Genomic DNA, 15,059 nt, shown 5'->3' with positions numbered 1-15,059 from the left:
TGCAATGGGCTGCCGCATTTCCTTAAAAAAGCAGTCACTACACTTGAGTGCAATGTTTGTTACACAGAATAACAATAATAATACTAGACACGGTTGAAATAATGGGTCTTGTGATGTGAGGGTGGGAGCGAGAGCTAAATCAGATGGAAACGGATGTATTTACAAATAGCGTACCGATGTGGCTGAACGCACGTCCATGCATGGTGGTAATAATGGGAAAGGGTTTGGGTAGCCCTTTGTAATGGGTTTGGGTAGCCCTTTGTAATGAAACGGTAATTATGCTATGAAAGGGAGAATTATTGTTAATATAACCACAGCAATACACAACCAATACTAATCATTATTTGACATGCGTTACCCTTTGCAATTACAGGTAAACAGAAGAGTTCAAGTGGGGAAAGGTGAGAACATTTCACCGCTATTTCATTCTTTTTCCCCATCCTGCTTGCACAGGTGCTTCCACCCCGACTGGAGCTCTCTATACTCTTCCCATTCCTCCTCTCACGCCATCCTGTCTGTGGTGTTGCTTGCACCCCACTGGAGATCTCCAATTTAATCCCATTCCCTGCTCTCTCTCCAAAGTGTCTGCACATGTGTACACTCCCACACTCATTGGCAAAACTCGGAGGGCAGAAAAGATATTGGGGTTAAGGAATCCTCCTACTCATCTCCTGCTACACTGCAGAACAAATCACTAATGGGTAGAAATTTCCTAACTCGAAAAGCAGAGGAAGATTGCAAGACGTAGCTCCCTATAGCAAGCCGTGTGGTTTTCGCTGGTGGGATCCCAATTCATACTTTTAGGTCGCTAAACCCTGATTCTAGCCAGATTGTGTCTAAACCACAGAGAATTAGGTTGGCAGACATAATGCGTATCAATTAGAAAAACAGGAATTGCCTTCTGTTGGAGGCATGACTGGAATTCATCGTGTGGTATGGATACTCCTCACCATGGTGATGGGTTTCCACACAAACCTCAGACAATTCGCTGCTAACCCAAATCGTCCCGCATCTCCTCGCTTCACCCCAGATGAGTGTCAATGTTTGGTCGTTAGCTCTGTTACAAGCCTAGGACTGTGCACCGCAATCCTCCTCAGTGAAAGAGCAGAGAGTACGTCGTTCTCATCTCTCTGTTTTTTTTCGCAGGAACGTACCCACGGGAGGCGGACCTGAACCCAGCAACGTCACCTGTGAGTGAGAAGTTTCCTAGGTTTGAGTCCTGAGTGAAAAGAGCTGATCACAAACTCGTCTGGTCAGCCGGTGGCCCGAGACCCACACAAAACCAATCTCTTGCTCATGAGCCTCCCCCAAACCAGAGGCTATTGATTCCTTGCCCTCTTCCTCTGAATTTGTATCTCCCCTTGTGCAGTCGCCTTCTTCCTTCAACTCTCTGGGTGTCTTAATGTGTGTCAATCTGTATATCTGCCACTCTCCTTCTCTCTTGGTCTGTCTGCGTTCCTATCTGTGTTTCTGCCGCATGATTGTCTGTGTGTCTGACTGTCAATCGCTTGTCTCAATTCGCGACACTAAAAGTTTTTTGTCTTTCAGAAGAGACAATATACCGACGTCCCTTCTGCCCTTTCAGGGGGACATTAAAGAACCCCCGGCCCAATTCAAAGAGAGAATCTGTCTCTCATGGCCAACAATCTCTCTCTCTGTCCAACAATCCTCCAGAAAACAATTGTTCACGCCCTGTGTACATCTGATTTTGGAGCTGCTGACACCAATGCTTGCATGATCATTAAAGATTATTAATTGCAAGTTTTTAAGTCCTCAATAATACTGATACATATCATTTCTCTCTCTCTCTCTGACTCTCACGTTATCGTTTGCTCTGTGTGTCTGTTTATCTCCACTCACCTCCTCCCTTAGTCAGTCTGTGTCTCTTGTGTGCGTCGATCTGTGTGTCTGCCACTCTCCTCTTCTTTTGGTCTTTCTGCGTGCCAGGCTGTGTGACTGTTGCGTGTTTGTGTGTCTGCGTGTTTTTTTTCTATGTCGCTGACTGTTTTGAGCCACTTCAAGTTTCGTCCTTCAGATTTTAATATAAACCGAGAAAATGTCGGCCTGTTTAGGAGGATATTAAAGATCCCACTGCGCTACTCAAGAACAGAACCTCTCTCACTCTGCCAACGATCTCTATCTGGCCATCAATCCTGAGAAAAAATCGTTCACATATTGTGCTTGTGAGGCTGCTGGCATGAATGTCTTCCAGGTTTAATTGACATAGTATGCAGTAACTCCATTACACCGTCAATCCTGTGAAGCTCTTTGAGACTTCGCGATGTCGTGATAAGTTAGTTTTTTTCAAATGCCATGTTACCAAAATATTAACTGTGGTCTAATATTTACTGTCAGCATTATCGTTAATAATTATTCACTGCAACCTTTGGTATCCTTAATAATACTATTCAACTATAGTGCAGTTAATGAATTGTGCTGGTGTTAAATACAGTTTCCGTTTCTTTCAGATGCTACGGTGAGAAAGGTACCCCGGTCGGTGCCTCCAATGGTGAGTAGTGAATGCATCACTGGCCTGTGTCAGGGCAGCTTAACACTGTGTCAGCCTTGCTCAGGCCCTGTATCGGTTCAGCTGAACCAGGTATCAGCATACCTCAGGCTCTGTGTCAGCTCAACCCTGTGTAAGCCCAGCTAAGCCCTGTGTCAGCTCAGTTTCTGTACAGCCCAGCTCACGCCCTGTGTCAACAGACCAGCTTTGGCCGTGTGTCAGACCAGGTCAGACCTGGCTCAGCCCAGCTCAGCACTGTGTCAACCCAGCTCAGCCGTGTCAGCCTAGCACACTCCAGCTCAGGCTCTCGGTCACGCTGTCTCAGCCGGAAGCACTCGCGCTTGAGCTATAAATATATGGTTTTATCCTCAAAGTCGGGAATTTGGCAATATTGAGAAAGGCAAGAGGGAATCTTCCCTTGCACTGGCCGTTAACATTTTTTCGCTGAGTTCAGCAAAATAATAATAATCCTTGCATTCGGTATAGATCATCTTACATGATGAGGACGTCTCAAAGCGCTTCACAGGTTTTACTGTCTTGAAGTCTGACTGGGTATATGAGGGACGTTTCTGTGCACAACTCGGCTGATCCTTTTGGTTATGGTCATAAACTTTCCACCAATTATAATACATGTTGTTAAACACTTTCAGCCGTTCTCTCAACGTGAAAAACTTCAGAACCATGTGCTTGTGTATCTGTCTACGTGATTGTGCTTTTCTGTGAGCGCATGTTTCTGCCTTTTTGGAAGTGTCTGTGTGTGTGTTTGTTTGTGTGTATACGTATGTGTGAGTCAGAAAGAGAGTCTCGATGTCTGTGTGTGTCTGTGTTTAATTTCACGTTCAAACAGCGTCGTTCATCTCAGAGGAGTTTCTTAAACGCAAGATTTTTATCATTATTGTTGGCTCCGGTTTATTTACGGGCGGATTTATCACAAAACTTGATTCCACTTGCTGGTAATTTAACATGTGTAGTACTCCTGGTGTGGGGAAGGGGAAACAAACACCCTCACACACTGGAGATATGAGTCGGAGTCTCCAGGAAGGGGTGGGTGGGTGGGGGAGGGTTTACTCCCAATGACCTTCTGCAGATATGTTGAGTGTTGCCCTGATTGCAGAATGCTGACATCATCTACGCTAATCTGATGTTGGGAAACAGGATTGAGAATGGCCGTGAAAACGGTGAGAATGATGGTCCAATCTACGCCACAGTCAGAGTGTAGCCCGGAGGCCGGTGGCCATCTCCTCGCTCCAGCTCCTCATCAGCAACTATATTCAATACCAGCTTCAGTTTGACTACAACGCGTCACTCACGGCACTTGTCTCCCTGACATAGGTGGAGATTGAGTCACAGAATGAGATAGAATGAGTGAGTGAGTGTGAATGAGTTAGAGAGAGAGACTGAGTAAGATATAATGAGACTGAGGGTGAGAGACTGAGCGAGAGATTGAGAGAGGTACTGAGTGAGAATGAATGTGAGAGAGTGATTGAATGAGACTGAGTGTGTGTGAGAGAGAGAGAGAAATACTGAGTGAGGGACACAGTGAGAATCAGCGACTAAGAGAAAGATAGCGAGAGTGAGAGTCTGTGTGGTAGAGGGTGAGAGAGTAAAAGAGAGCAGGGCAGATTGTGAGAGAGATGGAGAGACAAAGGACGAGGGGTGTGAGTGAAAATTTGAATCAGAAATGTTAGTGCTTAATTTACTGGATGGCCCAACAGTGAGCGTGTTTGAGAAAGAGCGATTGATAGAGAGAGAATGTTAGGGGGGATCGGGAAAAAGTGGCCAAGCAGAGATAAAGTGATGCAGAGAGAGTGTGAGAGGGGACAGAAAGAGTGCGGGAGGGTAAGAGGGGGAGTGAGAGAAATCAACTGAGAGCAACTGGAAAAGAATGCTTGTGTGAGGAAAAAGTTATTGTGCGATTCAGAATTAAGAGGGCGTTTGAAGTACGAGAGAAGGAGAGAGCAATTGAGTGAGAGAGAGTGTCACACAGAGAGAGAAACAGGGCTGACAAGGAAGGAGAGAGACGGGGGTAGGAGAGAGCGATTCGGAGGGTGAAGGTGAGCGAATGATTGAGAGACCGATTATGATGGAGAGCGGCAGAGAGAGGGACAGAGTTGGGGAAACAAACAAGGAGGAACAGAGCAGAGAGAGTGAGAGATGGCAGAGAGAGTGTGTGTGGGGTGGGTGGTGGGGGGTTGGGGCGATGCACGTGGGAAGCGAGGTATTGAGAGACAGGAACAGAAATAGGGAGAAATAAGGGAAAAGAGAATGAGAGGACAAAGAGTGAGGGAGAAGGGGGAAATGTGTAAAAGTACAGTGATGTAACCGTCTGTGTTGTATAATCATAATCAGCTGATGGGAACCGTAACGCGAGCGTTTCCTATATTAACGTAAATGTATTGATCCGATCAACTCATTGCAATTAATTATAATATCCCATATTCAGCGTAAATTTCATTGATGAAATGTATCAGTTACATTAGGCGTCAGCTTGGCAATCTTATATTAAATTTAACTACTTAAAAAGAAATGTGTATCAATTCTTACTTCAGCGCAAGGTCATGAAAACGTAAACCAGACTGAAAACAGCTATCAGTGTGAGAATGCGTCGTCACCATGGTTTTTTTGATGAACTGGTCATTATGGTGTTAGTGCTGGTCACTGTGACAGCGAGGAGCTGGGTGTGGTTGAGGTTGGAGAGGGGCTGGGTGTGGGTGATAAGGGAGATTGGTTGGGTGTTAGTGAGGATGGGGAGGGGCTGGATGTGATGAAGGAGGAGGGTCTATGTGTGGATGAGAAGGGAAGGGGCTGGATGTGGGCGAGAATCGGGTGGGGCTGGGGCTGCCTGAGGATTGGGCGTGGCTGGTGCGAGTGAAGATGCGTTGGAGCTGTGTGTGAGCGAAGATGATCTGGAGCTGGGTGTGAGTGAAAATGGAGTGGTGCTGGGTGTGAATAAAGATGGGTTGGAGATGGGTGTGGGATAGGATGGAGTGGGACTGGGTGTGTGTGAGGATGGGGTGGAGCTGGGTGTGAGTGAAGATGGGATGGAGCTGGTAGTGAGTGAAGATGAGGTGGTGCTGGGTGTGAGTAAAGATGGGGTGGAGATGTGTGTGGGATAGGTTGGGATGGGAGTGGGTGTGGGTGAGAATGGGGTGGGATTGGGTGTGGATGAGGACGGTGTGGAGCTGGGCGTGAGTGAAGGTATGGTGTGGAAAGAAGGTGAGGATTGGCAACAAAAATATACAACAACAAATTACAGTTTTGTAGCGCTCTTCACGAAGCAAAGACTTCCCAATTGATCCCCTGAACGGCCACATATTTCCAGTTTCCGGGTTCCCCAAATCTGACAATAATTACGCACTGAATGGCGGGAATTTAAAATGCTCCCAAGTCCAGGCAGACAGGAATGGCTGGAAGGCCTGCAGTTACAAGCACATGCCCAGCAGGTAGTGGTGTTGCACTGTAACTCCTCCCTGTGTACTCTGTACAACATCGCCACCCAGAGGCTGACCTCGGTATTACAGCTCCACGGAAATCCACTTAATAAATTCATACGTTTTCAGCGCAACAGCAAATAATCTGCATGTAAATAGACTTCTTCACGTAGTATCACGAATCTGAGCTGTTCCTCAGTAGTTTCTTATACCTCAAAATACATTCTCATTCCAATTTCAGCTTTATGTCAATAAATTGTTGCCCACTGAATCCAATTTCACTAATTTTATCGCTCATCCTCTCGGTCCGGTGATCACCATCTAATGCTGGAGAGCGGAAAGGCAGTACAAACAATTCATCGAGTCCTCGTATCTCTTGATGATTGTTGTGCATCAGATGATTATATTCATTCACTGACTAACAGTGTTCAAATTAAAAATAAAAACATGAAATACCACATTACTGCCTCAAGAGTTTTTTGTTGCACAGTTTAACTTCCTGTAATGATCTGACTAATATTTCACTTCCTCCTTGAGTCTCCCTGTATCACTGGAGGAGTTGTTATGCAGCTTACTGACGAATGTCAAAATCGAGACAGCCCTCTGTGAGTATTTCCCAACCGGTTCCTTAACAGGCGTTTCCGCAGTACTCCAGGACACTGCTGGGGGTAGAGCATCAGCCTCCACATCGGCAGCACTTGGAAGGCCAGACCAGTCGCTAGGGAAAGGGAATGCGCGCACTCAGTTCCTGTCAACCGTGCCAGCCGAAGCCCTAATGCGCAGCTTAGTCGTAGGGATGAAAAATACACGATATCCAACCATTATACAGTCACAAGCACAGGTATAACTCACCCTCAGGACCTCATCAGTCTTCGCACACACATGTGCAGGCTTGAGGTGAGCATGCGCAGATCCAAACGTGTATATGTGTGCACTTACCTCTTTTTCTACATAAGTGCAGTTAGGGCAAAAACGTGGGCAAGCATAAACACGCTGAGGGCCCTGTTGTGGATTGCAAAGCAAATGGATCAAAAAGGAAACATTCACAATAAGATTTGTTACGAGATAAGGGTTGATGTCTCTTTGGGTATTATGATGGCTATATTCAATAACGAAAATAATAGTAATCAATGCGTTTAATACAGCGACTTATCGCATATTTCACACGTATCAAACCGCTTCACAGAATATATCGCAGAATGAAATAATTGTATATTTTGTTGTAGAAATACTGTTTGCAAGACCATCTTTCGCCTTTTTTTGATGCAATTATCTGGGAAATTTTCAATCTGGTACGTTCCTTACGATTGTTTCAAATTTTGAGTTTTTGGGTTAATCGTGGCTCTCAATTGCGCATCGCAGTGTCCCACGGACAATCGTGCATTGAATACAATTATCATTATCAATGTTAAGGCACTATAAACCCCAGAAAACAATCCCCCGATCGACTGAAAAGCCGATTCCTTCTTACTGCCAGGTAGACAGAGGCTCACTTGTGCGTGGAGGAAGGAAATCTCCTAATATAAAACCATGTCGACGAAATTAACCTGGATACTCTCGCTTGCGAGGTGAGAGCTCCAACCGCAAAGTAACTCTGGGATCATCATAAACAATGGAGATCTCCCTGATTCCACCACTCCTCTCACTAATGGAGGTCGAGCTGCTCTCCTCAAATCAATCAACGAGAAGTCCTTTAGTTTAACAGTTGGAGAGAGTAACCGTGAGAGAGACTGAGAGATAGAGGGTGTGTGAGAGAGACAGACTAAGAGAGAGACAGACTGACAGTGAGAGACTGAGATAGAGAGAGAGAAAGAGAAAGAAAGAGGGATATACAGAGGGAATCGATGTGTGTGTGAGAGACAGCGTCTGATCGGGACGGCGATGGGGAGAGAGAGATAGAGAGACTGCGTGAGAAGTATGTGTGTATGAGAAAGTGTGACTGATAGAGAGTGACACTGATTTAGAGTCACCGAGAGAGACAGAGAGAGAGAGAGAGAGAGAGAGTCACACTTAGAGAGACAGGTGCATCATAAGGGACAGGAATTTTGTTCAATATCCAAGCAGAGAGAAAGGTTGTGTCTGTTTTCTTCATACACAAAATCGGTTCTGATTACACTGCATTAAATAGGAACACTGGTGCTAGTCGATTTGTGAATGAATTCAGCACAAACAAACATACAGGAAACGAGCAGTTAGTGAAGGCGTCACCGAGAATATAATTGTAACTACACCATTAGCGGCGCTCGACAAACGTTACCAATCTTTTATCAGAATTCAGCTTATTTCTGGTTGCATTTCAACCAGAAATTTTGACGTGAGAGTTGAGAATGAAGCAGAATTTCATTGCAAATTATATTGTTTCGAATACAATAATATCACTCTTATGTAAGTAGGCTATGAGTCTTTCTCTCTTAGTCACTCTCTCAGTCTGTCCAACAAAATACGGAGTCAATGCAATTGATAATATATGCTCAGTCATTCTCTCAGTCATTCTCTCGCTCACTCTCTCATTCCTCTTGTGCTGATTATTATCTTCCCCGGTGTTTGGCCTGAAAGCGACATATCACAGAGTCCACAGGGCGTGACAGGGAATGAAAATGGGAAAGTGTCCATGGAATTAGTTTCCAGTGGCTTATATAACCCGAGGGTCCGAGTACAGTAGCACATCAATCTGTCAGCCACTGTGACGGCACAGATATTGAAGACCCGCCTCCAACACACTGAATAATAATAATAATATTAATCCTTTCATTTGATATAGCGTCTCATCACACTTCGAGACGTCTCAAGGCAAATCAACAAATATACTGTCAAGCGAATTGACTGTACATGTTGTGTCTTGTCAGCCAATTTTGCACAACAGTGTCGCTCTATCAGTCGTGATGACTTTTTTTTCGAAAAATATATTTTAAAGCGCGACGATCACGTGGATTTAATGTAAAAGATTTTTTAAAATTATATTTACAAAACAAAACCAATCAACTGTAACAGGTCCTGTGGCGCCTATTTCGTTCACTAATTGCTGTCTGCATTAATTGTGAACGTTTAGCTGACAAGTCGTTGTGAGGTGAGTGTGGTTTCCTCTCAGTGTGATTACAGATATGTTTGCTTCCCGAAGGGCCTGAAGGCCTGATCAAATTTCCGAACACAATTCAACAGACAGATCATATCGATGTATATAAGTGAAGGCAGTTTCTGTACGAGACTTGCAGTGCAGTCTATCACTGTGGTGAGACGTAAAGGCACAGTAATACACAGCGCTGTCAGACAACACCAGCTCAGAGATGGTTAAACCGGTGAATGAGATGGATTTGTGCAGCTCAGCAGTGAAACGGTTTCCAAATCCTGGTCCTTTGACGGGATTGTCACGGTTACTATAGCTGCGAAATATAAACTCTGGCTGCTGGTCTGGGTAATGTCGGTACCAGAACAGATAGTAATAGCCAACAGTAGTGGAATAAGTACATTCAATAACCTCAGATTGTCCTTCTATCTTAACCGTCGTGGCAGCTTTCTGACTGACGGAATCAGATTTCTGTAATAAACATGGAATATATTATTAATCACTATTTGCCTGAATTATTTTTCGCATCGCCTATACTAATGTGTAGGCCGCCATATACCTCTAATTTGTCAATGATGAAATAGTAAGCATCAATGTATGTTAAATTTCATCAGACTTCGGAAAGCGCTACTTTAAAGTGAATGGCTGTGCAGTTTTGTTGGCGAAAGGCAGCAGCCAATTTCGCACAACAGTGACCCACATTTACTTGTCGAATGAGCTATCTTATTTTATTTATAATTTGATAGGGGAATATCATCAGCGGAAAAGAGATCCGCTAATCCAATAAAAAGGTTTGAGAAATTATTATTATTTGGAAGTCGATAATACACCTTATATTCCAACGGATGATGAAACAGATTGTGTTCTGCTTACTACTAGAGACGTGTGTGATGTGCAAGGAAACTTGCCTACGATTTCGCCTGTCCTGTCTGGGGATCGAACTACAGGTCCTCTCACTTGAGAGGCGAGTGCTCTAACGACTGATCTACAGGTCTCCCTCCACCAATTGTTGTTGAAATGGAGCTGACAATCAGCAGCAACACTGAATTAGCTCAACACGACCTCACCTGACATAAAGGTTCCCAGCGCAAAACAGACAGCAAACAGCTTCATTGCTGCTCTGTAGTCAGTGTGGTTGTGTCTGTGGCATCAGTTTGCTGGTAACCCGCAGCCATTGTCGGCATTGGCGGAGCCACAGTCTCACGTCACCTCATTGGCATCTCAGCCGCGTTTCAACACAACAACCAATGGCTTTTATACCGCGGGTTTCTCCAGTCACTGTGCGCTGGGAATCCTCTCACGCATTTTATTTTAATCCTTGAAGCCGTAGCAATAACGGGAATTCTCCCATTCAGCTCCTGTTAGCACTGCAATCCCAAGCCCTAACTGGCAGGCTGTTCATAATGATAATAATTCTTCCGTTTTCTGTAGCGTCTTATGAAATCATCCAGAGGGCTCAAAGCGCTTCACAGAATACATAACGGTGTGGAGTTACCGTCTGACGTTTGCGCGAAAATCGGCAGCCAATTGCACACAACCGTGGATCGTAAACAGTCGTGCATTGAGTGACCAAATTTTTATTATAATTTTTGTACGAATTTTTAACGGTGGTAAAGTCATGAGGTTCCTACCTAATGCTAAACAGAGGTTTGCGCATTATTTAAACTTGCTCAACCTTTCGCCTTGTCGGGAATTGAAAACAGGTCTGTACCTTAACAAACATTATGGCAAAAGTCGTTGACATCGTCGGGTGATTGAGTTGTTTTTGTCACTCTCATATGTGCTGTCAATGTGCGTTCTTCTTGTGTCTTTTTCTCGTCTCTCTTCCCACAGTAAATCGCTGCTGCGGCCTCGAGAGACAGGAGCACAAACCCACTAAACGCTGTTAGTTTTTGTACGAGTCTCTGACTGGTTCCCATCACTGTGTGGTTGGAGAGCACAGTAATATACAGCGCTGTCAGACAGCTCCAACAGGGAAATGGATAAACAGCTGAACTTTGCGAGTTTCGGAGCTCAGCAGAGAACCGCTTTTCAGCAAAATCTGCTTTATATGTACCACCACCAGAACACTTTTAAGCACATACTTTGGTTGTGTTTCTTGTTGTTCTCGATACCAATATAAATGGTAGCCGCACAGAGACGTATCATAATGACATTCCATAGTCACACTTCCTCCTTCTTCCCCAGTCACTGAAGCCACCTTCTGTGTCACAGAGTTTCCCTGAATCAGGCCTGGAAGACAAGAGCGTGGAATCGTTTAGCTCTGTGGTCAGAGCGCTCGCCTCGCAAGCGAGAGGACACGGGTTCGATTCCCGGACAGGACAGGGCACAATCTTAGGCAAGCTTCCTTAGCACCCACCCCTCTGGGTACTCCCGACGTGAAAGGCGCTCTACAAATGGAACCATGTTGTTGTTGTTCTATTTCATTGTTTGCTTCTGGTGGTCAATTAGTCAGGTGTCTCCTATGAGAGACACAGAGGCAAAGTCAGAACTTGTTAAATATGTCAGCTGTCAGACTAACATCTGTGCTGTGATCAAACCCTCCCTCTCCTCTTTAGTGATTTATTGATAGAGGTGTAGTCTGTTAATAACACAATGAAATAATAAAAAGATTCATTGCATTTGATGCAGCGACTTATCACGTCATCCAGTAATTCAAATCGCTTCACAGGAAACACTGCAAAATCTCGTCACTGTATATTTTGTGGGTGAATCGCGGCAGTTAATTGCGCTCATCGTGGTCCCTCTCACAGTCCAGGATTGAGTGAACAATTTACTGTTCATATTTTTTATAGGGATCATTACCCCTAGAAAAGCGATCCGCCGATCGACAACCAACCGCGTTCCTACGAACTGCAAATCAAACAGAGGCGTGTGGCGCTGTGCCAAATTTTGCTCGGTGGCGAATCAAACAAATGTCTCGTCGCTTGCTGGGCGAAACCTCTTACAAATAAGCTATAGGCTTGCAATGGAATGAAACCTTCTTTGTAAGAAGTTTTAGTTTACATGTATAACAATGAAAGCAGAGTTGTTTGGCGTAACATTGTGACTCAACGTAAATTGGGTTTGTGTACGGGGAAGTCATTGCCTTGCAGCACTGTGCATCTGATGTTAAGGCACAATAGTACGTGGCAGCGTCATTGACAATGACACTGGGAATGATTAATGTGGATTGCAACTGATCCTTGCCAAGATGTGAAGCGAAGCGGCCTTTGGCGTAATCTGCAGTGTTTTCAATCCCATTACTATGCCTGTAGAGAATGTATTGGGGAGCGAGGCCTGGGTGATGCCTGTACCAATACAGAGCAACATAGTTCGAACTGTTGATATATGAGCAACTCAGAATCACTGTGTATCCCTCTTGTTTGCTCAGCCCCGCTCTCTGCTGTCTGACTGGAGCTCCCAGCACCACATCTGCAACGAGAGGCAAGGATCAACTTGAAACATGGCGCTACATTACTCCTGCAGCTCAGTGGACAGTACACTCGCCTCGAAAGCGATAGGACTCGGGTCCCTTCCCTGGCAGGACCGGGATAAACTTTGGGAAGTTTCCTATCTATACATACGCCCCTGTTTTCCGAGCAGTAAGTAGGAACCCAGCTGCTGGTCGATTGGTGGATGACCTTTCCGGGATAATAATGACTAACTTAAAGTGTGATCACTCAATCCACTACTGTTTGTGGGGATACTGCTCTGCGAATTTGGATTCTCCGTTTCGCCCACTAAACACACAGTCACTGCACTATCCAGTATATTCTATGCAGTGGTTCGTGACTTCTCGAAGATGCAAAAAGTGCATTACCAAATGCAATGATTATTATTCGTATTATATTTCCGTTACGAATAATTTGACTCTTAACCCCGCGTCTGGAGACAAAGCCAAGAATGTTAGACCTCTTGAACCGTCCTACAGATGAGACTGTCTCTATATAAACATAAATCTGACTTGTGTGACACACAGCCTCACCTGACATAAAGCTCAACAGGATAAGGTAATCCATGAACAGTCGCATTGTCGCCATTCACAAAGAAGCTTTTGCCACCAGAGTTTGATGATGGAAAGTGTTTGTCGACGGTGACGGGTTTCAGCATCACATCTGTGACCCCACAGCAGCGTTTCCTTGACAAGCTCAAACTGTGACCTTGCTGTCAGGCTAACAATTATGGACAGTGGACTAAACTCACTTTTATGTTCAGTGATTTCAGTGAAACCCCGACATCATTACATAACTCTTTTGGATAAAATTTGGTGAGGAGGAATCATAATAATCCTTGCATTTCATCAAGCGTCGCTAAGACAACAATTACAACAACAAGTTGCATGACGCTGCGCCTTTCGTGTCGGGAGAACGTCCAAAGTCTCAGGACAGGGAAGTGTTCTGCACTGGAGCTGCAGTTTGGGAGAAGATCGGGGTGGAGTGTACAGTGAATGGAGGATGCATGATGAGTGAAGAGACGGTTTTAAAGGAAGGTCTTGAGAAGGAGCCAAGTGGACGGAGAGTTTTTATTTGATGGTGTGTATCCTTTTCCACGTTTAAATGCTTCCACGGTTTCTGCCACTCAACCTCAACGACCTCCACCATCACTACCAACCAGGACACACATTTCGCTCTCTCAGTATATCAATAATTGTTTAGATTCGATCCGTGGGATGATTGGCATCCACATAAACCGTCATAGATTCAGTGACCAATATTATTTTGATGGGATTATTATCCCCTGGAAAAGTGAACCACCAATCGATTTACAAACGAATTCTTATTCACTGCTCGGTAAACAAGGTATGTGTGTGTAGTGGGGAACTTTGCCTAAGGTTTCATCCGCCATGGAATCGAATCAGCGTCCTCTCGTTGGCGATGCGAGTGTTACTCCGTCTCCGCTAAAGGACTCCATGAAATGTAATAAAACAACAGAGACATGATTAATAAATTTGTTTTTTGTAAACCGAAGTACATCAAGAGCAGCTGGAACTGTAGCTACTCGTTAATTGTTGTCTTCCTTTATTGTGCCATATAATGATGTGAATGTTCAGCTCACAAGTTGATGTGATGTGATTGTGGTTCCCTCTGAGTCTGACAACAGACATGTCTGATTCCCGCAGGGCCTCGAGGCCTGACCAAGTTTCCGTACACACTTAAACAGACAGATCATCAGACAGACTTGTCAGCCAATTTTGCACAGCAGTGTCGCTCTATCAATCGTGATGACATTTTTTNCGAAAAATATATTTTAGTGTGCGACGATCACGTGGATTTATTGCAAAAGATTTTTTAAAATTATATTTACAAAGCAAAACCAATCAACTCTAACAGGTCCTGTGGCGCCTATTTCGTTCACAAATTGCTGTCTGCATTAATTGTGAACGTTTAGCTGACAAGTCGTTGTGAGGTGAGTGTGGTTTCCTCTCAGTGTGATTACAGATATGTTTGCTTCCCGAAGGGCCTGAAGGCCTGATCAAATTTCCGAACACAATTCAACAGACAGATCATATCGATGTATATAAGTGAAGGCAGTTTCTGTACGAGACTTGCAGTGCAGTCTATCACTGTGGTGAGACGTAAAGGCACAGTAATACACAGCGCTGTCAGACAACACCAGCTCAGAGATGGTTAAACCGGTGAATGAGATGGATTTGTGCAGCTCAGCAGTGAAACGGTTTCCAAATCCTGGTCCTTTGACGGGATTGTCACGGTTACTATAGCTGCGAAATATAAACTCTGGCTGCTGGTCTGGGTAATGTCGGTACCAGAAGAGATAGTAATAGCCAACAGTAGTGGAATAAGTACATTCAATAACCTCAGATTGTCCTTCTATCTTAACCGTCGTGGCAGCTTTCTGACTGACGGAATCCCCATCACAGATTTCTGTAATAAACATGGAATATATTATTAATCACTGTTTGCCTGAATTATTTTTCGCATCGCCTATACTGATGTGAAGGCCGCCATATACCTCTAATTTGTCAATAATGAAATAGTAAGCATCAATTTATGTTAAATTTCATCAGATTGTTGAGACTTCGGAAAGCGCTACACATAATATACTTTAAAGTGAATGG

The 15,059-nt window shown here is 44.4% G+C and overlaps 1 protein-coding gene across 3 annotated transcripts in view; it reads left to right on the top strand.

The window, feature by feature from the left end:
- Nucleotides 1–3,940, top strand: part of LOC103172721 (scavenger receptor cysteine-rich type 1 protein M130-like) — a 71,996-nt gene extending 68,056 nt beyond the window's left edge. For all 3 annotated transcript variants that reach the window (XM_042345802.1, XM_042345801.1, XM_042345799.1), the window contains 4 exons: nt 374–401; nt 1,147–1,190; nt 2,469–2,509; nt 3,621–3,940. In XM_042345802.1, coding sequence (XP_042201736.1) covers nt 374–401; nt 1,147–1,190; nt 2,469–2,509; nt 3,621–3,725 — 218 coding nt within the window. In that variant the 3' untranslated portion in view covers nt 3,726–3,940. The remainder of the gene's footprint in view (nt 1–373; nt 402–1,146; nt 1,191–2,468; nt 2,510–3,620) is intronic.
- The last annotated feature ends 11,119 nt before the right edge of the window (nt 3,941–15,059 follow it).

Source organism: Callorhinchus milii, unplaced genomic scaffold (genome assembly GCF_018977255.1).
Source record: "Callorhinchus milii isolate IMCB2004 unplaced genomic scaffold, IMCB_Cmil_1.0 Scaffold101, whole genome shotgun sequence".
Classification (NCBI taxonomy): Eukaryota; Metazoa; Chordata; class Chondrichthyes; order Chimaeriformes; family Callorhinchidae; genus Callorhinchus; species Callorhinchus milii.
The sequence above is the reverse complement of the archived record's forward strand: the minus strand, read 5'-3'. Positions and strand labels throughout refer to the sequence as shown.